Raw genomic sequence first — 26,072 nt, forward strand, 5'->3', positions numbered from 1 at the left:
ACATCATATGTCGATTCGGGATACCTGCTGAGATAGCATGCGACAATGGAAAAAAATTTATCGGCAGCAAAATAACGAAGTTCCTCGAAGATCACAAAATAAAAAGGATATTGTCGATGCCATATCATCCTAGTGAGAACGGACAGGCCAAATCAACAAACAAGACCATCATTCAGAAGCTAAAGAAAAGGTTGAACGACGCTAAGGGAAAATGGAGAGAAATTTTGCCCGAAGTCCTTTCGGCGTATCGAACAACGTCAAAATCTAGTACGGGGGCAACACCGTTCTCCTTGGTACATGCCGTTGAAGCTCTGATCCCGGTCGAGGTCCAGGAACCTAGCGTCAGGTTTCGATACACAACGGAAAAGTCAATCACAAGGCTATGAACACAAGCCTCGAACTGTTAGATCAAAAACGGGAGGCCACCCTCGTTAGAATGGCAGCACAGAAGCAACGCATCGAAAGATACTACAACTAAAGAGCCAATCTTCGCCACTTTCGAAGGGAAGCTCGGCCCAAATTGGGAAGGACCTTATCAGGTCCTCGATTTCATCGGAAAGGGACCTTACAAACTTGGCACGACGAACGGCGAATAATTGCCAAACAATTGGAACATATCACTCCTAAAACAATATTATTGCTAAGGTATGACTTTCTCCTTTTTCATTTGTATTTGATGCTAACTTATTACAGGTGTTCGATCGAAAACCTTAGGTTTTAAAGCACGCGTTGCACTCTTTTTCCCTCAGATCGATTTTTTGTCCCAAATGGGTTTTTCTGGCGAGGTTTTTAACGAGGCAACAATTATTTGTGCTACCGGGGGATAATTCAATAGTATCTGAGGCCTCTTTGCAATCAAACTCGAATACTGGGGGACATCACCCTCGGATGTTATGTTCTCAAAGAAAATACTTTGTATCAATAGGGGTAAATTTTGTAAAAGGGCCAAACGACCAATTGAACCGTGTCCATGTAGATTACTCGATCCCCTATGAAAAAAAACATGTACGCATGATCTATTGAAAGAAGTATTTGTTTTCCTTGCCAGATGTTCCTTGCCTTAATAAAATTTCTACTTTACTTATGATCTATTGCGGAAACTGGCTCAAGCATCGATCGCGATTAAAGCTCGAGCAATCAACCCCGTACTCGGGAACTGCCGTCCAAAAATCGACATGTTCGAAATACCAAACTTCGAGACCATAAGACCTTGAAAAGGTAACCCTCGATTTTATAGGTCATAGCCACCCCACTCGGGGACTAACGCTTTGAACAAGTTCGAAGCGTAATTGAGAAACAAGCCCAAAGGGCAAAGCTCAAGTTAAAGGCTACGGCCAAACTAAAACGGTTCGGAGACGTCCGAATTCCGTAACAAAACAGGCCTCCTAATATTTTTACAAAACCGGTTAAACTAGGCTACCCTCGTCAAAGTTACAAAGGGTTTCGATAACATCAACCCTCAAAAACCTTAAGGGCACCAAATTGTTCGAACTCTCGAACAAGCTTATGCTAAGGCATAACAAAGTAAAAGGTTTTCGATAACACTGAATCCTGATGGGTACAGATTTATCTCGTGCTAAGGCATAACAAACTTTTATATGATTAAACTTTTTAAGCCGAAAAGGGAAAAAGCATCTCTTTTGAGGCCATATCGGCCCAATTCAAGAGCCTAAGGGCCATTATATTGAAATTGAGAACCCACCCTCACTCAACTGAAACCTAAGGGTTTTTTCTACTCCGAGTTTGAGCAACTACCCACTCGATTATAGAAACTATACTAATTTGACTTCGACAAAATTTTTGCAAGGCAACGAAGTGAGTCAAAATTCAAGTATAAGGCAAAAAGCAAAACAGAACTTTCACAAAATGGAAATCGGAGACGAGTCTGAAAGAGAAGAGATCTTTCATATATGCAAAAGTATTTACAAAGTCCACTCAGGATCTTGCACAAAAAATTTGAAAAAGAAAAAATTCTAAGTGCCTAATCTTTCCGGGGAGCCTCATCCTCATCTTCATCTTCTCCACTCTCGGATCCACTCGCGTTCCCGGAGTCTTCATCTCAGAAGAAAGCAACGCTTTAGCCTCGGCCTCGAGTACTTTCGCGTTCTCGATATCGACAGCAAGGTCGAAGTCGCGAGCATGGATCTCCTCAAGAGTCTCTCTACGAGACTGGTACTTGGCATGCTTGACAGCCTAGCATGATCGAGTCTGAGCGGTGCCAACCACTTCTCTCGCTCGGGCTTGAGCAGCTTCAACATCAGCTCGGTAAATGGCCACGATCGCCTCCGCTTCAGCCTTTACTCTTTCTGCCTCAGATGTGGCCTTTGCTAGATCGGCAGCCAACCTAGCCTCGAGCTCCTCAATTCTTTTGGATTTTTATCCATATTTGACCCATTTTTAAAAAAGTTCTTTATCCAATCCATTTTTAGTGGATAATATGGATGGATAACTGTTTTTTATCCCTTTTACCACCAGCAGCAGAGAGTGTCATTTTCTTGGATAAATTTTTGTTTTTCGGGTACATCCTGGACAATCTTTATGCGGAGATAACAGCACAACCCTATCTAATTTTTATTCTTTGATTTTTTTTTAATTATATATGCAAAGGGAAGGGGAAGGGGAAGGAGAACGGGAATGGAAAATTGGGTAAGAAAATTATAAGGTGGTAAATCGAATTTCCACCGACTAAGTGAAAGTTCACATAGCCAACTTTATCTAATATATATTCTTCGCACAAAAAGATTAAAGATTCTAAAACTCAGATGAAGATTAGTAAGAAAGTGGAATCAATTTCAATAGATGATGAAGATGAAGGTCAAGCTCGTATCCACGTGGAGAATAGTTTAGTAGTTTATTGTCTATCATAATAGTTTTTGTATTTTAACTATTTGATATTTGTAGCTTATTGGTATGATAAGTTTGAATTCGTACGGATCGATAATATAGTGCATTATAAGGGCAAGGTATGGCTCAAATTGGCAAATTTGTTTACCTTAGATGGGGTTCTGTTTAGTCCAAAGTGCACTAAACTTCAACTTGAGAAGGTCTTTGGTTGGTTTACAAATTAAAGAAAAAAATGACTTTTTTACATAATTTTCATTAATTGAGTGACATTTGAATAATCAAATCTTAGTTTCAATTTAAGTAGGATTGAGGTATGATCCGGCCAAAGTAACGCATTAACTTGATTGGAATTTACAACCAGAATATCAGCCTAATTAACTCCGATTGGAAAAAATCACTGTAAATTATCTGCAAAAAGCTTAAGATAAATTGCTAGAATATAAACTATATAGTAAAGCTTGTTTGATGTCCATCCAATCATCCTAAACGACAAGGGTTGGAAATTCGTCACATATATTTACTAATTTAACGTTCAAACAATTAATTCCGTTTTTTAGTTATAGCTTACCTTAAGTTCATGTATCGACATTGTAAAAAATATTTACATATTAGATCACTTAAATTTCAATGATAAATTATTAATCAATAATCTAATAAAATGATAATTAACCTGCTATTATAGTTAAATTATACGAATAACGTGATACATTGTTGATATGTATATAACTTAAATTGATAAATTTATATTCCATATATTTTTACATGAATAAAAGAGTAGAATCGAACCATAACCTTCACTTCAGAGCAAAAGCAGCTGCCTCAATTCATGTATTATTGCTATCTTCTTTTTGATACACTGCCATCTTATACGACTTTCTCTTATGAAGAAAAGATTTCTTCAAAAAATTATGTCCATATTAAACAAAAGGCAGAGGAAAAAAGTAAAACAAATAAATAAATAAATAAATAAAAAGAACCCCAAGAAAAGATTCTTCAACAAAGTTGCAATTCATCTTGGAATTGTTTTGGATTTATTTGGGAATTTCAATTGTAGCTTTATATGATAAGTAGCTTCCAAATTATCAGAATAATGGTCCCTTTCTGTTTGTGCAAAAACAGCTAGGCCACGAGCAAAGGCAAAATAGCCAGTACCACCAACAACAGTCAACTCTTCCTTATTATCATTTGTCAAACTCTTAGCTTCAACACTTAAACTTCCACTAAATTCATTGTTATTAAACGTAAGATAAATAATATTAAACGCTGAATTCGCGAAATCTTGAACTGGGATGATAAAACCTTGCGCTTTTCCAACTACTCGAGAGGTGTTTTCTGGCCCTTCAGTTAGAAGGCGATGGAAAATCAAGGCACCAACGTCTGTGGGAGCTTTTTTAGGGGAAAAATTGGAAGTCGAGACTTGAGGTTGTTGAATATAAAGTGATAAATCAACCCAAGGAGAACTTTTTGATATTTTTTCGTGGGGTATTGGTGAGAATATTGCAATGAGAATGACTGAAAGTGTAGCTAGAAGAACTGCAGTGCAAAAGATGATTCTTGCTATCATGATTATAGAAAATGGTTTGAATGAATACTTAGATTGTTTGTCTTCAAAAGAAATGAATTTGATTTTGAGGAATGGGATTTTGACGTATCATTGTTTTGGAGAGGTTGCATTTAATACAGTTCCTTTTTAGGGGGTTTTGTTAAACTTCTATTAAAGGTTTTGGTTACTTAATCCACCATTTGTTTTTTCACCTAAACCATGTTGAATAGTGTATGAGTTTCTTGTGCATAATGAAATTTACAGCTAGAAAATTGATCACGTCTTGCTTGTTAAATAGGAGCTTGTTATTTTTAATTTTTCACTTAAACACTTTCTTTTCACATTGTTAGCATGATAATAGTGAAGGTCTAGTTGGATAATTATGGTCTCTGGAGCTCGTTAGTATTAGAACGTGTGATACTATAATTCGAATCGTGTAGTCGAAAATATTTATAAGATAAATAATTATTTGATCAATTTTCAGACTACTGTAGTTAGAAAGTTAGATTGTTTTCTGGTCATTTGGCAAATTAATTTATCCGACTATTGTAATAGGATCCAAAAATTTCGACTACTATAGTTGAAAAATATTTTCTGACGTACTTTTTCCGATTACACCATAATAGCTGGAAAGTAATTGAAAATTAAGATTTTTCGACTACTTTCCGCCTATTTTTGTAGTCGGAAAAAGTGATTTTCTAGTGATGTGTTATGGTAAAGTATCATTTGGTTAGAGTTGGAGCTAGGAATTGAGTTTATGGATTTTAAATTTGTAGAAAAGATAGCTTACTGGATTCTGGATAAATTATTATACATGTTAAATATTTTTTTTAACATAAATATAAAATTTGGACCAAAGCTATTAAGTCCTGCTATACTCATAAGTTGTACCCTAGCTCCGCCCCTGCATTTGGTAAAAGATCTAAAACCAAACTTAGAGGATGTTTTAGCTTATAAGTTGATCAAACTAGCTTATAAGCACTTTTCGACTTATCTACGCGTTTGGTAAAGTTAAAAGTGATTATAAGTCAAAAATAAGCCGAAAGCCATAAGGTAGTCACCCCATTATGAATTTTTAGCTTATAAACACTTTAAGTTTGATTAAAATTTTTACTATTTTATCCTTAAATATTTCTTTCTAGAACAAAACTCCTACATCGATACTTATTGCCTCAAATATTTTGTCCTGTTTAGGTTTATTTTTTTACTGAAAAACTTTTGTCAATTTATTAATTATTATAACTTATGAGTATATGCTTATCATAAAATAAATTATATTTATCATAAAAATTATCTTATCTAAGCACATTTGTATTTAAAATAAAATGAGAAATAGAATATTTTGTATTTGAATCGATCTGGAATTTAAAATTATAAAAAAATTACGCCCTTATAAGTGTAAACAGTTCTATGGTTATTTACGTCATTTTAACAGAAAAAGAGCTTATCAGCATTTTTTTATCAAATACTGCAGCAACTTATTTTCAATTTCAGCACTTGTACCCAAACACGTTACTGCTTATTTATTAAATCAATTTCAGCACTTAAAAGTACTTTCAGCACCTAATACTTATCCGCTGCTTCAAATCAGCTAATCCAGACGGGCTCTTAATCACAAAACAAATAATGAAGAACAAACTTTTAGAAGATGAATTATGGGTTGCGTCATGATTCAACCAAGTAGGTGTAGTGGGTATAGCATGAGCAAATAAAACATTGATTAACGTACTACATGCATATGGGGGCAACTTCTTATTTACGAAAGAATTACAACTCACAAAAATTTACCAACATTTGTTCGATCTTTGAAAGCATTCATTTCGTCCATTGTGTCACATGAGTGCCTCTAAGACTGTTGCACATGTAATCAAGTGAAGGTGATGACATTTTATTTCATTTTCTTCATAGGACCAAGTCACTTTCTTGGTCCCTGTGGAAGAAGAAATTGTACAAGGTAACAAAAGGAAAAAGACACTATGATTTTTTCCCTCGTGAAACTCTTTTTTCAACTAGCAATTACAATGCGACACATCACAGAATTTTAAATGACATATGATACTATGTTATATATATATATATATATATAGTGAAAGAAAGAGAAGTTTTTCAACAGCCCTATAGCCTCTCGAAAATAAGTATAGACGTCTCTGTACCAATCCGCAAGACTCTACTAGATTTGCTCGTGACTCAAGCAAATCATTTTGTTCACTGAGTTCCTAGACTGGAAGGTACACCTGGGGACGAGGCTAAACCCCAAACTCAGAAGTAAAATTATTGAATATCTTAGAAAAAATGATAATGTATAGCCGCTATAAAAATAACAACCGAAAAAATGTATAAAATTTGCATCTTTTTTTTGTATATATATATATATATATATATATACATTCTGTATGTTATATACAAAAATTATACAAGTTCTATACACTTTTTCAGCTACCAGATGTAAATAGTTTCTAGCGCGGGCTAAAAGTGATAATACCCCAATATCTTAAAGCTAACGTAGATTGTTATCAGGATAGATCTTAGGCTATTATATGCCTTGTTTCGCTATCATGCTTCCTTGATATTATCTTTTCTTCACTTGTATGGCTACATGAGCTATTACTCATGCTAGAAATCATGTCTAGGCTATATGCTTACCTATTGAAACAAGTTCTAAATGACAAAACGGACCTAATCCTAGTCTCAGAACAATAATCCGAATCCGATAGCCTCAAATCAACTCATGATCAAACTTAAAAACTTTCTAAACTTTTAAATTGCCGACTTTAGGCAATATAACATTTTTGTTTTCTTACCTAAATCGTTCCGCTAGTAGATAGCAGTAGGAGAGATCCATTATGGTAAAAATCGTTCATATTTTTGTTTTATATATATATATATATATATATATATATATATATATATATGCGCGCGCGCACGCGTATACGGTAAAAATTAGGCCTGCTCTGGAACGTGGCAGGCCAAGGTTCGAACCCATTTTATCTATTCCTTAAATACCCTAGTTTTTAATTTCTATACTTTACTTGTGAGAGGGGTCTTTTGTAAATTTATAGCAAAGCATAATTTTTTTCTCTTAGCTTTCTCTCTCCCGATTTGCCTACTTCTCTTTTCTCCCTTTCTTTATCCTCTCTCGCTGTCTCTTAGCTATTGTGAATTAGGAATTGAGAGTTAAATGTGGGCTTCAAATTTCGAATTTGTGATAAATTGTTACTTTGGGTTTGTGTCAAAGTAGTTTTGATCTAGATAATGGAAGGTAAGTACCGTTGAAAACATTGGTGGCTCAAAAATTCCGAGTCCTCCATTGATACACCTTTGAAGCTTCTGGGTTTTGTGTCAGATCGAAAAAAAAAATTACTCAAAATCGACTGGGTGTTATCTTCAATTGTTGGAAACTGTTTTGCAAACTTGAATTCGAAGTTTGGGGAGTTTTGGCAACTGATTTAAGGTGTACCAGACTGAAATTCCAGTTGAAACTCAAGTTTCTTAGATCTGAAGAATTCGAATTTCGTGGTAGTATTGGTTCTATTAACTTTTATTTTTCTCTTTACTAAGCTAACTGATAAAATTAATTAAGTTTCCACTTTTTCCCATTGGAATGACAATTGTTGAATAATTACAGAGGAGAGAGAGACGGTAAGAGAGGAACAGGGAGAATGACAGGAAGAATGGGTGTTGGATCTAATATTTCGTGAAAAGACCAAAATGTCTCCCCTATTAAATGTGTTGCAATAAACTATTAAGGGTATTTAAGGAAAAGACAAAATGGGTAGGGTGCTAACATACTACCTTCATGTAGTATGTTAGCAAGACCCATATATATATATATATATATATATATATATATNTTTTATTACTGAGCGGTAATAGTTTAATATTTTCTTCCTTTTTATACATTGTCTCTATTTTATTAAGATTAAGATTATTTACTGAAAATTCTACTGAAAACAATTGAATGAGAAATTCTTTTTGTCAGTTGACACTAACTTAATAAAATAGAGACAATGTATAAAAAGGAAGAAAATATTAAACTATTACCGCTCAGTAATAAAAGATGCTTTTAGGCATCAAGTATCTGCTACGGCATTCAAATCAATATCGGATCACTTAAATTCATGCTGCGTAGTTCTCCTAAGGAGATAAACCGCTCTTTATCGAGAAATTTTTTATTTTTAGGACTCGACACCTTTTGTTAGGAGAAATTTTAGTCATCACACCTTTGTGTTTTATGATCGCACCTACTACTCAGTGGTACTATGCTTCATTACCTAAAATTTTAAATGGTCCACTACCTCCAATTACTCGGATAGTCTATATATACATATGACTGGTCATTTACTACTTACATTGTTCAACAAAAAAAGAAGGTACCATGAGTACAACAAACTATCTAAAATTGTTACTCCTATTCCAAAATTTATTCTCTTTAGCTTGCCTAATAAGCAGCCAACCTACAGCCCCATCAACAACACCAACCACAACACCAGTGCTAGACATGGATGGCCATGAGCTCCAAATTGGCTCAAAATACACAATTTTACCTAGTCAAAATGGAACTGGAGGAGGTGGACTAGCACTAGCAGCTAAAGACAGGCCATGTCCTTTTTATGTCATGCAAGAAAACCTTGAATCATCCAATGGCCTTCCAACAAGATTCATGCCAGTTGACAATAAACAAAGTGTCATAAATCATTCTACTGATTTAAACATTGTGTTTTTTACTGCCACCATTTGTGTGCAGTCCACGGCGTGGAAGCTCGGTGGCGCGGACGAGATAACCGGCCGGAGGTATGTCATGAGTGGTGGCATGACTGGCCGGCCGGGGCTGGAGACAGTGAGCAATTGGTTTAGGATAGAGAGGATTGGGAATGGGAGTAGTATTAATAATGGGTATTATAAGATTGTGTTCTGTCCTGGGGTTTGTAATAATTGCAAGGTAGTGTGTGGGAATGTTGGTGTTTTTAATGAGAATGGGAAGAGATGGCTTGGGTTGAATGATGAACCACTCGTTGTTAGGTTCAAGAAAGTGTTGAATTAGTATGAAGAATTGAACTTTTCATTTTTCTTCTTATTTCTTTTGGTTATAGCTTAAAACATTGTCTTCAAATAGTAGATTTAGTAGTCTGCTTTTTGCATGAAATACTTCCTCCTTGAATCTGCAGGTCCATGCTGTTAACAACGTTTAAGCTTTTCATGAAAGGAATTAAGCATAGTTAATGAATATAGTTTCCTAGCTTTGTGTATCAAATTTTGCTACCTGTTAAAGGAAATTTCTTGTGAGATTGGAGATATCCCAACACTAGAAATCATTGAATTGCATTGTTGTGGCCCTTTGCCTGGGATCTCTGCTAGAAGAATCCATGGCCATCAAGAAAGTCTCAGAAACAATAGCCAATTAAGAAAAAGTCTCAGAATCCATGGCATTGTTGGAGATATCCCAACACTAGAAGTTCGCATCGATCAAACTAGAAAAATTAAGGAGTGTTAACAATTTGTATTATGGTTGATTTTAGTTCCTATTTAGATGATCTTGCTGCTGAAGTTTGTAGCAACAATTAGTACTATGTCTTGAATTACTCGTTCTGATTGTGCTCTGTCCTTGTACCTGTGATGGTTGTAACTTGTAAGGCAGTGTTTCGGAATAAAACTAGGAGAGTGAGAATTAACCTGTTGAGGCATTATAAAACAGTTGGCTAGGATTGTAAAATAAAACCAGGAGAGTGAGCATTAACCTGTTGAGGCATAGGCCAATGCTAAAATGAGTACTAGCTTTCATGTACAGAAGTTACAATTTAAATCTCATACCTAAAGGTATCGGTTGGCTTTGCCATTGCCAAACTCCCTTTCTCATTTGATACTCAGTCTTACAGATACCTTCAACATTTGAGTTGAAACATAGATCACAAATTCTCTTTCAGCTAAACCATTGTTTATCAATACTTTGGGGTACAGGGTGCTGCTGAGTACAAGAATGACTATAAGCCCTAACTACTTGCTTGTTTCCTGGTAAGGACAGTAGACATAAAGTGTACTTTTGGTATTTTTACTAGGACAACATGATGAAGTAAGCATCACTTGATCAAACTTCAAAAGAATATCCTGTTGTTATTGGCCACGACTTTGAGAAGAGAGTAGAAAAAGTTTCAGCAAAAGAATGAGAAGATATACTGATTTACTCCAAAATATGTGACTGAGATGCTGGTCCATCTTCGTATCATATGTACCTCACCAACCATTCCAAGCTCTGTCATGTATGAACATTCCATTAGGGAACTTCTTTGAAAAAAGCAGTAACCTCATTAAACTAATATCACAACTTTGATTATACAAAATTTTAAAAAAAAGGAGTGACTTAAGTGTTGTTTTAGTTGTTTCAGTCTCTCGACGTGTGTTTCTGCGGAGAAACAAAAGATGAGCTAAATATTGGTAGTTAGGGATATAGTACCTTTATGCATTCAGGTAAATCGTCGTCTTTCATTTTGGCATGAGTCTGCAAATGAAGAGATGAAAAAGCATGTGAATTAGAGTTCAAATGCACTTTCCGTCACGACTCCACAGTCCACACTAGGAGAAAACGCTTGAGCTGATATCGTATTTGAAGTCGTATTTTCAAGTAGAGAAGAAAGTTACAGACACATTTTACTTGGATTAATAAATATGTCTTTCAGAAATTACCTTTGTGACCAAATAGCAGGAGGCATAAAGATTTGCAGATGATGAAGCGAGAAACACCAGTGAGGAAGCTACAGTTGATGGTCTGTAGCACAAGTGATCATGACTGAGCAAAGCTAGTACTGCCAGGTATTTCGCAGTCCTTTCCACACGTTCGCCTGCTCTAGCAGCTTTAAGGTAGAACCTGTGCCATTGTGACGAAAGCCGTAAAGTAGATGGAATGGCTCTTTTTAGTGAAGGCAAAATCATCAAATTTCAGATCTTGAGCAATTGTATAGCAATGGTTAATCTTTGTACCATAAGAAGTTGTATATTGTGGGAAGAAAGCACTGGAAGTTGAGGACCTCCTGCACCAGCCACTCCATAGCCACCACTTCACAACAGCTATATGCAGTGTCTGCAACAACGAATGTCTTCTGGCGAATGCTGAAATGAAAGTAATGAACTTGTCAACTGAATATGCAACATTTGTTTTGCAAATGAGATCTCAGACATATTAGTATGCTTTAATAATGATATGGAACGTGAAAGACCAAGACTCTTAAATTGTTTCATGTCCTCAGTCTCGTCAATTTGAGCTTTTCTTTTGGAAATTTTTGCTATATTTCTCAGTAACTAACATCAGAGAAAATGAATGCAAGGTAATATGCAATGAGCTTCCTCAGATTCTACAATTGCTTTCAAGCTCTGGTTATATGCACTTTCTATAGCCATTTCATTCTGATACTCTAGTGGCTCTCAAGTGAACAAGCCGCGAAATAACATCAGAGCAAGAAACATTACCTGTTGTAAGGCTGGTTTTCTTCGATCCTGACTGCCAGAGTAAGGCAGGCTATGCCAGCAATTTGAAGGCATCTTTTGGTTTTGAAGTACCCTTTGCTTAGGAGTCTGTCAAAGAGATTGACACTTAAGAACATTGTTTCCTTCTGAAGGTCCTTCCTCGTTGCTTGCTGTAAAAGATGTAATGTCTAACATTAGACAGCAAGAGGAACTGCCATAACACTAGTTGAATTAGTCTGTATTTGTAAATTCCAAAGCATAAGCTATTGAAACTGAAACAAATTTTATTTCCTTGTATACCAACTACCTACCAAGGCTCTCAATCAGGGGTTTTAGCATCCTTCAGATAATAAAAAGGTATGTTTTGGATTGCAACCTTTTGCAGATTCAAAAAACTATATATGTATATATATATATATATATATATATATATATATATATATATATACGAATTCAGAGATGCCAAGGAATGGTTTCGCCCAATTCACCATCTAAAGTATTGTAAAATTTCATCAACAGGTCCCACCACCATTGGGTTTAACACGTAAACCTCAAATTTTTATTTATTGAAATTATACATGCTAGAATATACTAATTGAGGTATCATTTTTTACTTGAAGATTCTATCAATGACTATCTGATTTGGCCTTTGACTTTGAGGTAAGGGGAATTCTCTATGCCATTCAAAATGAGAGGGGTATTATTTTCTTTGCATAGAAAGTTAATTAGGTGTTTAAGTAGGATTTACTCTTTCCTTTTTGCTATGATTAATTACCCCATGAGTTAATCTATGAATGAAAAGCAAAACAAGAGATTTTACAATACATACTTTATTTCAATTTATACGACATCCTTTTCATTTTCGGAATTTCCAAAGTGTTTAGCCCTGCCCAACTTTCAAAAATTTCATGAATTTAAGTTTTAACATGATGTACTATCAAACTAACTATTCAGCAAATATTTTTTTTTCTATAACACTAGTATGAAATAATAAGCAATGACTAACATCTTGAACTTTGTATATAGTCAAACACACTTGTGTAGTTGTGCTCTATCATACTTCATGGATCATTTATTACTAACAGTTACTTCTATTTCAGGAAGAAAAAAAAAAAACGGAGATAAATGTAGGGGTATAAGCGCACTCAAACTGCCATAAATTACATGCATCAAGTAACGTTATAGGCTCACGTGCAAACTGGATTCTGTTTCTCTTATTAGTTATTACCAGTAGAAGAAAAATATAACTTCCACATGCACTATAACGGAAACATTCCATGTCACACAGTTTTTTTTATTTGATCAACTAGAAAGGAACGTGGAGAATAGCACGTTCATCACTTAACGGAACTTACCGCAAGGATCCAATGAACCATGTGCAACCGCTGCTGTACGATTAATTCACCGTAGTCCGTTGTAGAACAGTACTCCTCGGCGTAATCGTGTAGATACAATTGCCTCCTCTCTCGCTTCCTTATCATCAAATAACTCTCTTCATCCTCTTCGTCCCATCCCTCCTTCATACATAAAGGAAAATTCATAATGATTGTAAATCTAACAAAATTAATTACAATATCAAAACTGGATAAAAGCCTGAATTTCAACAACAATTCTAACTACGTTCTATACCAATTATCTATATCTACTGTGATTGGTGATATATTTCCTTTGATTCCATTATTCGGTATTTGTAATTTTAACACAACGCTCATCAATTTCAAATTCGATGAGCTTAGAGAGAGATTAAAATAAACACAATCACAATGATTTTAATTCTAACGAATACGTATGCAATATTAAAACTAAAATAGCACGTGAATTTCAACAACCACAAAAAACAAAAGTTACATCTCGATCTCATACGTAGTTGAATCCGCTATTTAAATTCTCTACATGAATTTCAAGTTCGATGAATTTATGGAGAGATTAGATTTTGTGAAATTTAAATTATCAGTACAAAGGAAGAAGATTTGTAGAATTTCAAAATCAATGAATAAACAGAATCATAATGATATAAAGGTGAACAAAATTAATATACAATATCAAAACTACACATAAAGCCTGAACTTCAACAATTATAAGGACGTTCTATCTAAATTCTCTATATTATGATACATATTCATATTCGATGAAGTTAGAGAGAGATTAAAATTTGTGAAATGTAATTCAGAAGAAGTTGAAATTTTATAGAACTTACGGTGAATTCAGTAGAAATGTGATCGTCAGAGGAGTTTATGGAAGGAGACTGCAAAGCGACGGTTGATCTGAAAAAATGTTGACTGAACTGAAGAAACAACGTGAAAGTATGTGACGGAGTAGCATCTGCGTTCGATTTCTCAGAAAATTGGCTTCCAGAGTCGTCGTACCATAGACTATAATCGGAGAGATCTATATCGGAACTCTCAGGGAAAATCTCCGACTGGAGTTCTGAGTAAGCTGATGAATAGTCATCAGAAATATCAGTCATTGAGAAATTTTCAGAACATTCTAGATCAAATTCTGCTTCAACGAGCTTCTCACGTGCTTGTTCTTCAGCAGATAGCTCTACTTCTTCAAATTCCGCTGCTCTGTTTTCTCTACATTTGATTGTTTGAACTGATGAATTTGCACATTTCGACTCAGAAGGCGATTGTAGCACAGAATTGAATGAAACAACATCTTCCGCTGCTCTGTTCTCACTACATTTGATTGTTTGAACTGATGAATTTGCACATTTCGACTCCGACGGCGATTGTAGCACAGAATTGATCGAAAAAACATCTTCCGCTGCTCTGTTTTGACTACATTTGATTGTTTGAACTAATGAATTTGCATATTTCGACTCAGAAGGAGATTGAAGCACAGAATTGAATGAAACAACATCTTCCGCTGCTCTGTTTTCACTACATTTGATTGTTTGAACTGATGAATTTGCACATTTCGACTCAGAAGGCGATTGAAGCACAGAATTGAATGAAACAACATCTTCCGCTGTTCTGTTTTCACTACATTTGATTGTTTGAACTGATGATTTTCCATAATCAGACTCAGCAGGCGATTGTAACACGGAATTGAACGAAGCAACATCTTCATCGTTGATTTTCGCAGCATTTTTAGAGCTTTTACCGCAAAAATCAGCAGAAGTTTTCAGAAATTGCGAAATTGCATCAGAATCCTCAGTTCCTTCAATATCTTTTATATTTCTATTCTGTTTTGATAAGATATCAACTGGATATTCATTTTTCATGATTTTTCCAATAATTTCAGAACACGAATCAACACAAGAGCACTCCGATAATTCCAGATAAGCATCTTTCTTCTGATCATTCTCAAGCATGTTCTTCCTGTAATAAGCTCTAGTAATTCTCCTAAATTCATCTCCTTCGATTTCACGCTTTTTCACTGCCGTTTCCTTATTCACGGAACTTTTGCTCGAATCGCGTGAGACTTCGCAGGTCAAGTGCGATGAATTACCAGCAATAGAGAAATGTAGAATCGGAGAGATATGTGATCGCCGCCGGCGTGGTAGCTTTGACCGGAGCTGCTTCTTCACCGCCGGTTGAAGTGCTTCAGAGTGTAACTTTCGTTTCATTGCTTGTACTTTGGTTCAGAACGTGTGAATTTCTCAACTGGAGTGTTCAAGTTGTGTGTGCGTGATTCAGAGAAACTGAGAGAAAGCCGTTAATAGCGTTTGTTTGCTCGGAGAGGAAATGGGAGTGTGAGGCTTATATACGCTATGGTTGAGTGGGGCCCGACGTTGATGTCCACTTCAGTCACGCTCTTTTGCTTTTTCCCTTTCCTCACATTTTCTTTTTTTCTTTTCTCGTGCGGATTCCGACGTTTGTACCTTTAATTCTAATTTTTAAATTCTCAAAATGATTAATTGTACAAATCCTTCATTTGCCTATTCACTTCATTTCTTGCTAGGAAAGAAAGCTCCATGTACATTACGATATGTTGTAGAAAGAGAAGAAAAATAATTAAAAATTATAGAATATACTTTTTCTATTTCAACTTATGTGATAACTTTATATTTAATCTATTTTAAAAAGAATAACACTGTTTGTATTTAACAATATTTTATTCTTTAAAATTCTCATTTTATTTCACACAAAATATTTATGATATGTTTTAGATTACAAATTAAAAAAATCTTTCTTTCTTTTATACTTTTCATGTTCAATCAAATAGTGCCACAAAAATTGGTAGAGGTACTCCGGCATTGTGGTTTCTATCACGTTTAGCAACTTTTTGGAAAGTTAAAAGTACTTTTTTTATTTGCAGAAAATATTTTTTTGGAAATTTGAGTTTGTTTCGCCAAAGGTTATAAGCATTTTTGCGCCACAGTAGAAATAATATTTATGTCGTTGGGGGAAAGCTATAAATATCTATTTTTTCAGATAAAATATTACTATTATTTATTGAACTAGCTTTCAGAAATTTATCTCATATAGAATATAATGATGCTTTAAGATCACTTATTTTTTATTTTTAATTCTCTTAAGTGTAAAATAAATTTATTTTAGGAGATTTAATATAAAACTTAAAAAAGTTATAATGGACCATAAACCAATTGACCTAAGTTGTATTAGTGGATACCAAAAATTACTCATTAAGTTACTTTCTTAGACATACATGAGTAATAAATTCAAGCATAACTAAGACTCAAAAGTAGTAAATTTATTTGCTTTAGCATAAATTAACTTGATAAAGAACAAAGTAATGTTGGACAAGAAAAAAGGAAGACAAATAATGACCCGACCTAAAGCACTTAGAAAGAACCCCTGCCTTTTTCCGAAATTACTATTTAAGCCACTGCCACACAGTTCGCGTTACTCAATATAAACTCACCTCCCCTGCTATCTCCCGCCAGTTCTCTTCATTTATCACAAATCATTTCGACTAACTTCCCGAGTTCTCCAAATCTCTCGCTCTCTAAACTCTCAGTTCTCTCTCTACAGAAACAATGGTGAGTGCAGCAGAGATATCATCGTTTAATGCTTTTCTCATTTCTCGACTTTTGATTCATTTTGTTTTAATTCACATATAATTCTCACGTTAATTTTCTATCGGATTTTCAGGTTACTGCTCAGAAAGTGAAGGAATCAGAGATTACAGAGCAGGACTCACTCCTCCAAGTAAGAGCCCCTGTTAACTTCATCCTTTCGACGTTTTCTTTTCATCAGCTAATTATGATCGCGCATTAATTTGAGCTTATTACTCCGTATATTTAAACAGGCATTAACGAACATTTATTATCTATAAGAGCAGGCGCAAGCATGTTGTATATATATGTGTAGCTATTCAATTGCAATTGATCGGAACGTTAGTTTGTTAATTAGAGCGTTGATTACATCTTTAGTTTTTGTTATTTAGATTGTTTTTGGATCTCTCTGTTAGCGATTTTCTATTGCTAAACAAACTAATTTTAAAATAATGTGCGACAAGTTCACGATCATCGAACCTGATCTGAATAACTCGTTAGATTTGAGAAGTTATCTTCATTTAGTATCAAAACTTTGCATTATATTCTTATATTATATCGACCTCGCCTTAATCTGTAATTTTATGCTCCATTCACCATTTTCCGGAATTATGTTATTGGCTGTTAACTCCATCTATGTTCAAAAATTCCAGTGACTGTCAAAAGTAACATAATCCGGTCTTGTTCGGTGATCCTTTTACTACTAACATTTCTTAGGGTAAATTCATAGAGAAGTTTAGGCTCTTTTTACTATTGTGAATCTGTATTGTTTTGTGTCTCGGGTAAATTTGCCAGTTTAAATAGTCACTTGGCTATTGGACAGTTAATTGAACTGTTACTTTTCTATTATTTTGAATTCTAACTTTATCTCATGTGTCATTTACATATTAATATTTATCTACTCCTAAGTTCTAAAAACCAGACAAGGAACTTGATGCGCATTGCTTTATTCACCATTGCTTACGTCAGAGGAGGAAGAAATATAATTAGGTGAAAAGAAGTACTATAAGACACGTGTAAATATGAAAGATCTCTTATATTTTTATGTGTAAAATAAATTTATTTTAGGAGATTTAATATAAAACTTAAAAAAACTATAATGTACCATAAACCAATTAACCTAAGTTGTATTAGTGGACACCAAAAATTATAAGTTACTTTCTTAGACATACATGAGTAATAAATTCAAGCATAACTAGACTCAACAGTAGTAAATTTATTTGCTTCAGCATAAATTAACTTGATAAAAAAGAAAGTAATGTTGTACAAGACAAAAGGAAACAGATAGCGACCGAGTTCAAAATAACCCCTGCCTTATTCCGAATTTCAGTTTAAGCCACTGTAGCACACAGTTCGCGTTGCTCAATAAACTCAACTCCCCTGCACTGTCTCCCGCCAGTTCTCTTCATTTCTCACAATTCATTCCGGTTAACTTTCCAAATCTCCGAATCTCTCTCTAAGCTCTCAGTTCTCTATACAGAAACAATGGTGAGTTTGGCAGAGATATCATCGTTTAATGCATTTAGTACCACGCTATTCAAATTTTGACTCATTTTGATTTCATTCACATATAATTGTCAGATTAATTTTCTATCGGATTTTCAGGTTACTGCTCAGAAAGTGAAGGAATCAGAAAAAAACATGTTAGCTTCATCTTCTGCAACCGCTGAAGTAGAAATGACAGAATTGCTTGATTCGCCCTCCTCTGAAACCGATGAAGAAGAAGAAACAAGAAATCGGTTATCGATATTGATCCACCAACACGCAAGATTACCAAGAAATACCCTAAGGTATCCTATTGTACCTTATTGATAATGGCATTCTTAGGTAGACCTATTTTTAACAAGTGGAAGAACTTCTGTAGAAAGAGAAGCAATAATTGCCTTCTTAACAATTGATCTTGACGATACCAATAGTCAGACAGAATTTGCTGTGTAGATGGCTGTGTGGTAACAAACTGTGTGAATCCGTATCCAATAAGAATGGAGCGCCATTGTGAATACCAAGTTTGATAATTCGATGGCGTGAGTTCAATGGAGGAAGGATGACTGAGAAGATGGACTTGTGTTTGGTTGAGAAGGAACAGTGAATGAGGGGATTGGGTTTATTATCTGAGGAGCAAAAGAAGTAGACGTAGATGCTGGATATGGAGTCTGTAAAGAAGGGAGAGAAGAAGGGTCTGATTAACACAAGGTTCCATCAAATAATTTGGAAAAAGGTAGAAGGAGCAGCCATGTGAAAAGGTGACATAGATGTTGCAGGTAGAGAACCCAGAGATGGGTGAAACAACGAAGAGTTGATAGCAGATCCTGGGGATTTAAAGTAGACGACGTAGTAGTTGCAGCCACTGAGGGATGAGTGCCAACAGAAGTGACGGAAGGTGTCCGATGCTGTGAGATACATCGGCTGCAATGATGTCAGTCATGACGGGAGGAGTTATTGGTGCTATAGCAGAACTGGTAGTTGGAATCAAATGTGAGGAAGATTGGGTAGATTTTCCTTCAGAATTCTTGGGGCGTCGAAAAAAATGGGGGATGGTTGCACCGTTAGGCAGTATAGCCCTGATACCATAAAAGAGTTCTATAGAACTCTGAAAAGCTAATGTTATTGATGAACTAATGTGTATGTATACATGAGAATTCTCTGCCAACTAGGGACTGACTAATCCTAAGAATGAGCCTAACTTAGTGTATTTGATATCTAAACGGATAAGGATAAGTATTTCAATATATCTCCTAAATAAAAAGCAATCAATAATATAGATGCTGCTGGACAGAATCACATAATTCCTTCTCTAGTTGTTGACTTGAAGCAACTTCTGTTTTAGTTGGAGAAACTTCTCTAGTTGTAAACTCAAAATTTTATTTAATGCAGCCTCGTGATAAAGTCTGCCGAAGCACTACCAGAACGATCGAGGAGAATTCTGCAAGAGCACCAAACGGTATGGACTACGGTTTTAACACTGGTGGTGCTTATTGCTGGTGGGTCTTATGCAGCTCCAATTAGTATTCACGCTTTGTATCCAGTTTTAGATGCGGATCAAGGGAAGATCGTTCATCTCAGCATGCACGATTTGTTCGCATATCCAAGTGATATTGTGGACGGGTGTGATATTGTGGACGGGTTTCTTTTCTTCACAACAATCACGATTGCTTACATATCAGCCATGATAGTCATGTTGGTTGCAGTTTGCATGATATGTAGGAAACGGGAGTGGGGGACTTCCTTGTCAGTTTTTGCCTTTTTTGTCATAACAACCATGTTAGTAAGCTTTTGCAGTACGCTAAATAAGCTCAATCCCCGTGTCGTAAGAATAGATGGAGTGAATGTGGAATTCGCAGGAGGTTATGTTTCGGTGTTCTACAGTGTGTACGTTATTATTATTGCCGGTATAGTGGCACTTATTTTCCGGGGTATCCGTGGAGCTTTGTAGTAGAAGGGTAAAAGTTCAACATGATTGACACTTTAGTTTTAGCCTTTAGTGTAATCTCAGCCTAATAGCTGCACCATTATTTGGAGCCAGTCATTGTTTTGGGATATTAAAGAAATCTTGTGCAAGTATTGCTGCTATGCTATGGCCCATGCGATGTTGTGTGTAGGAGTGCTTTTTCCCATGTGATGCCTATGGCTCTTTTAATACTTCTATTATGTTAGCTGCTTCCGCTGTGATTTTTCTCTTTCTTTTCTTTTGTTTCTTTAACACTGAATCATCGACCAATGTAATTGGGTTGATATACATCTGAATCAGTTACATTATTTGGCTTGGCAAGCAGTATTCTTTAAGATTGGTATATTGTCCCCGCGAAGCTTCACGCACTATCTTACTTTGTCAAGTAGAATCAATCCAGTTCCCTGCTAAAATGTTTTGAGGGTTAATACTCTGCTCCACTTCCTGGGTTATTTATTATCTTAAATTGAAAATTCCAGTTCAGCGCCTCCCTCATAGCTCCATTCTGTTTGAGGGTTAATACTCTGCTCCACTTCCTGGGTTATTTATTATCTTAAATTGAAAATTCCAGTTCAGCGCCTCCCTCAGAGCTCCATTCTTCATATAGCAAGTCATGTAGCGAATTAGAACTTGTCTAAAATCCATATCAAGATAAGAATTGGTTAAATTTAATGTTTTCATATTGATCATCTCCATTAATTGTCAATCTCCAAGACAATTGTGCAATTGACCATTACCATTATGAGATTGTTAAAGCCTTATAAAAGCTCAAGCTTTAGGGCAGATGGTAACTTCATACACCAAATAATATGTATGCTGGAAGTTGTTTCCATTCAATACAACCACAAAATCATCAAATGACAAGTCCAAAAACTCTCCTACAATTGCTATTCTTAATATGTGGATCCACCTTTTTATTTAACACATGAAACTACACAAGAGTACCTTTACTGAACCATATACATCCTTATACATTCATAAATTTCAGATCTCTCCAAGTACCTGATCCTTTAAATAAGTAGCAGAACTGCAAGTCTTACTCTGCAAAGTTGCACAGTTTTCCAGAAGCTGCCAATAATAGTAATGGGACGGAAAGGAAGAGTACCAGCCAGGATCCCAGTGGTAACATTGTCATGATCATGCTCATGTAGGAGACAAAATACATAAATATTGTCATATGAGTCCACAGTTTCAATGGTAAACTGCGCAGAATGGACATAACAATAGCCAATGATGCTACAAAACCTGTTGAGTTAAATAATATGAATGGAGAAGTAACGGACGAATCTCTTATACATTGAAGTATTCGACCTGTATTATCACCGTCAGAGATGTGATTAGCCTTGGCAATGAAGCGCGGCAAGTGAGAAACTGCTGTATACATTACAGTAGCTAATAGAGTAGCCACAAGTAATAGAACACGTTCTTCCTTTACATTGAGGGCAGCATTGGTATTTAATCGTGATCTCCCCTTCTCATTCCTGGAAGAATCTACAGCAGAGCAGCTGCAGTCATTCTTTTCTAGGTCTTTGAACTTGCCAACTCCAGCCAGCTTAGGGATCTTCTCTGCTGTCGTGTTGCTATAACTAAAAGGAGGTAGATGACGCAAGCATTTAAAAGCGTTAGCTATTTACGAACTGAAAGTGCCGACACCCGAAAACTTGGTGACTTCTGGCTCACCAACACGTGCCAGCAAATTCTGCATTGATACAAATGTGTAAAATATGAGTAGCTTTCTAAGGTAACTAATATAAATTCCCCACCCCTCTACTTACTAGTTGCCAGAACACACCCTTTTTATATAAATCAAGAAAAAATCCTCGCAGGAGTAATAAGAGTGAGAAGAACCACCACAGAAACAAAAAAAAATTATTTATGAAGCAGGAAACTGAGCAACAAATCTTTCCAGTAATAAGGTGCATCTACCTTCTCAAAAGGCCCATGGTACATCAAGGCAAAAGGAGGATGACACAAAGAAGCAAGATTGTCTGGAGCAGCATCTGTTGTAGGAGTAGAACGTTTCTCTGCCTCCAGGACTCCAGGGCACTTCATTTCCTCCTCAAAGTTGCAGGAGGGAGCAACTAATCGAGGTTCACGTGATGAACCTCCCACTCCCGATGAACTAAAGAACACAAGGAAATCAATTCAATACAAGGATACAAATGGAAGGGTTAAAAACACCCTTTAGAAAATCAAAATGGCAAAATAGCATAGATTAGCAATGCACACAACCGCTAGTAATCTTTGTCAGCGAATTTCACTATCTAAGTGCATGTACAACTAGGCCGCGCTCCAGAAATTGCAAAAAACAGTCTTGTCAAAAGCGAAAAGCACAAAAAAGCACTAAAACCCTGCTGGGACTTAAAGCACAAAGCGCACTTAAAGCGAGGGCTTGACCAAAAAAACGCAATAAGGAGAAAACTGCTTAATATGCAAAGATATGAAAAGATAAAGGCATACTTAAGTCTTAACATGAAAGCTAAACCCATACTTAAGTGTTAATATGAAATTCTAAACCATACTACTTCTAATCACTAATATAATCATATTCTTCTATGTAATTTTCCTCAGAAGGGTGACCCTCATTGGTATCACTCGACTTATAGCCTTCAGGAAAGAGCCATACCATTTGTGAAAGAGGTATGATAGTTGAGTTGTTGGCACTGAGAGAACAATGAATGCAGTTCATAGTACAATTTGATCGCATCACAACCATTATAATGAAAAGAGAAAGACAAGAAGAGGAAGAAGAAGACGACAGTAGGTTTTAATCTATGAGCAACATCAATTATTCTGAGTGCCAGATATCTATAATAACGAGGAAACACATTTTTCCCTGGATAAATATCTATGTGAGGGAACTTTATGATGCCTCACATAAGACAAGAATGTAGAACTATTCTTGTGCAACATAACAAGCAGAGAACTAGAAACCTGAACCAGCAACCAGCTTGATCCTTATTGCACTTTTGAGAAATTCTATTGGGCAAATGCATATTATCCATATATAAAAGAACAATGCTATGAACATTTCGTTTTGAAAAAGATGATTTGAGCTTGTGCTGGAAAGCACCAGGTTACCCTAAAGTCTCCAAGTTAGTTGTGGCCGATGAGTGTTGGAAGTGTACAGTGAAGACATGATTTCCGGAAGAAACCATATCCTCAAACCCCAAAAAGTTGAGTGGAGATGCACAATATTAAAGCCAGAAACAATAAGAGGGAAAAAGATTGCTCTATCAAACGTGAGGAATTGGTGTGATGGGAATAATATGGAGAGAGAGAGAAAAAAACTCTAAGAACAGTATAACTTTGTTTTGATTCAATTTGCTTGAATGAGAAACTAACAAACACAAAAGGCTCACATATAGACAACCAGAGTACATTAAGAAGCATGAGAAGTAGAACAGGTAAAAACAAAAATTGAAAGATACAAAAAGTAATTAAAAAAGACAAAAGAATTAACTAACATAGAAAGATCACAGGGTATTAAAAATACCTCAAGCTCGGATCACCAAGAAGTGCATCATTTCCCAATTGTGAAGAATTAACAGATGCTGCTGCCCCACCCTCATTTCCGATGTAGGAAAGCTGAATTGCTTCCTCAAGATTCCAACTTGTTACCTGCCACACAAAATATTTACAATCCACCTTATAGAAACTAGGCTCAAAAAATTACCAAAATGGAGAAAAGTCATCAATTCTGCATAGGCCCCTGATGGAAACAGGATTCAACAAGAGCCAACAAATAGCCAAAATCAAGCAAAGGTCAATGTCATCAGTAGCAACAAAACCCTCAACCTACCCAGAATTTCATTACCTGCTTACTTACCCACCCATCGAGATATTACCAATACGTGAAATAAATGTCTCTCCACGCCCCAACAACTAAAAAGATCACAAACTAAGTTGTCGACAAAGCTCGAGAAAATAAATTTGTGTGTGATATAGCGTCAGAAGGCCAAAGAGCTCAGGAAAACTGTTCCGGCCTGTGTGTGTTGCGTTCTATGGACAGAAAGGAAATCCAGATGATTTGAGGGCAAAGCTACTACTGTACATTGGATGAAATACAGATTCCTGTGTCTGCTAGCCTTTTGGTGCTAATTTCAGATGGGTATGAAATTCGCAAGATGATAGATTTCATTAGCTCGCTACAAGATTAGAATCTTTTGTTCAAAGGTTATCCCCTTCTATTGTTTCATCACAGGGGAATGCACAGTTTTGTACCGGCTAATCACCATCTTGGTGTCTGGTTTTATTCTATTAATAACATCTTTTATTTACTGATAAAGAAACAAAGGGAAGGGCTCAATTAATATAACAGCAAACAAAAGTACAAAGTCTAATGTACAAGTCTCATCCATCTATTTCCTGTGCTAAAAGTTGAACATGCTTTGCCAAACAAAAAGAAACCCCAAAATTCATTTAACTTCCACAGGATTGACATCATCTCATATTCTAGTAACAAGATAGAATGTAAAATTGGACATACATCGTGATTCGTGACATAAAATCTAGGCCCCAAAGGGGCTAAATTTTCTATTATTCATAACGGTTATGTCCAGGTTGTACGCACCTCAACTACTCCACATGCATCCTTCCACTAGTACATGCCCCAAAGTCTTAGGTGGCTGAGAAGTAATCAACCCATCCCTTCGGTGCAAAGCTCAAATCTTTTATTTTTTAATAAGTAAATTCTTTTTTATAAAGCTTGGATCTTCAAATCAGAAGATTTAAATAAAAAAAACCCGAGAACAAACACAAAAGCTCAAAAAATTAACTTAATTTCTCAAAACGATAATGCCCAAAAAAATACTCTTTAACTCCAACTTTAAATATATAGTAGAGAAAAGGTTTGATACAAATATATAATTATGCTAGCACACTACTCTCTTTAACACCCGAACAACAACAAAAACAACAACAAAAACAACAACAAACCCAGTTTGATCCCAACCCGAACTAATACCTAGTTAAAAAAATTAAAACACGCACACACTGAGAGTACATCCACACACATAATTAGAACTTAAATCCTGGATATGCTACTATACATAAAGCAAAATATCATACATAGTGATATTAAAAAAAAAGGAATATTTTTTAGAACCTGGAGGAACTGTCGGGCAGTATCGGCGGTTTGACCAACGGTGATTTCAAGGAAAGACGAAACTAACATCTGCTGGTCCGTCGCAGAAATTACGCCGTCCATTGCTTCTCTCCTCTGAGTGTTCCGGCTGTTAGTTTTTGTAGAAAGAGAAAGTTGAAACCCTAATTCTGATGAAGTTTACTCTCTGTAGATTTGTTTCCACACCGCACCCACTGATATATATAAATAAGTCTGGTTCGTTCCTTCTCCGGCTCAGAAAAGGAATTATTATTATCATGTTTAATTTACATATACATCCACTGAGTTTTGTTCTAATTACAGAAAGCTCCTTTCTAGTTTTTTTTCTCCAATACCATTGTAAATTTGTAGGAATAAATTTTGGCAGAATAACTAAAAGCCCTCCTATATTTGGCAAAATTTAATTCAGTTGACACTAAATTTTATGTTGTTCTAATTACCCCCTGAATTTGAATATGTGTTACCATTTACTATCCCATTGACCTCACCTAATGGAAATTTTTGTGATACGTGGCAATTTTGAAATTAAATACATTTTTATCCTTTTAAATTCGTCATGTTATAAAATAATAAAAGTAGAAGAACAATATTATAGAGAAAGAGAGAGAGAGAGGGGAAATTCTTATTGATATGGGATGAATTACAATGGAATAGAACCCTCTATTTATAGGGGGAGGGTGACTTAGAGGGTGTT

The 26,072-nt window shown here is 35.6% G+C and overlaps 4 protein-coding genes across 4 annotated transcripts; 1 reads left to right on the forward strand and 3 right to left on the reverse strand.

Moving 5' to 3' along the window:
• LOC109222687 (dirigent protein 11) lies at window positions 3,643–4,514 on the reverse strand. The gene has a single exon (XM_019387013.1). The coding sequence runs from the start codon at window positions 4,406–4,408 to the stop codon at window positions 3,854–3,856; it is 555 nt and encodes a 184-aa protein (XP_019242558.1). The 5' UTR covers window positions 4,409–4,514; the 3' UTR covers window positions 3,643–3,853.
• On the forward strand, window positions 8,483–9,461 carry LOC109243980 (kunitz trypsin inhibitor 2-like). Its single transcript, XM_019411002.1, has one exon. The coding sequence runs from the start codon at window positions 8,763–8,765 to the stop codon at window positions 9,426–9,428; it is 666 nt and encodes a 221-aa protein (XP_019266547.1). The 5' UTR covers window positions 8,483–8,762; the 3' UTR covers window positions 9,429–9,461.
• On the reverse strand, window positions 9,686–15,413 carry LOC109216348 (cyclin-SDS-like). Its single transcript, XM_019380495.1, has 7 exons — window positions 14,040–15,413; window positions 13,198–13,359; window positions 11,846–12,012; window positions 11,360–11,488; window positions 11,066–11,246; window positions 10,836–10,880; window positions 9,686–10,634 (listed from the first exon to the last, which is right to left on the reverse strand). Exons 1-7 carry the CDS (start codon window positions 15,411–15,413, stop codon window positions 10,605–10,607), a joined length of 2,088 nt encoding a protein of 695 aa, XP_019236040.1. The 3' UTR covers window positions 9,686–10,604.
• LOC109243988 (plant UBX domain-containing protein 7-like) lies at window positions 21,368–25,586 on the reverse strand. The gene is made up of 4 exons (XM_019411012.1): window positions 25,361–25,586; window positions 23,750–23,874; window positions 22,180–22,375; window positions 21,368–21,952 (listed from the first exon to the last, which is right to left on the reverse strand). Exons 1-4 carry the CDS (start codon window positions 25,460–25,462, stop codon window positions 21,884–21,886), a joined length of 492 nt encoding a protein of 163 aa, XP_019266557.1. The 5' UTR covers window positions 25,463–25,586; the 3' UTR covers window positions 21,368–21,883.

Source organism: Nicotiana attenuata, chromosome 2, assembly GCF_001879085.1.
Source record: "Nicotiana attenuata strain UT chromosome 2, NIATTr2, whole genome shotgun sequence".
Taxonomy (NCBI): Eukaryota; Viridiplantae; Streptophyta; class Magnoliopsida; order Solanales; family Solanaceae; genus Nicotiana; species Nicotiana attenuata.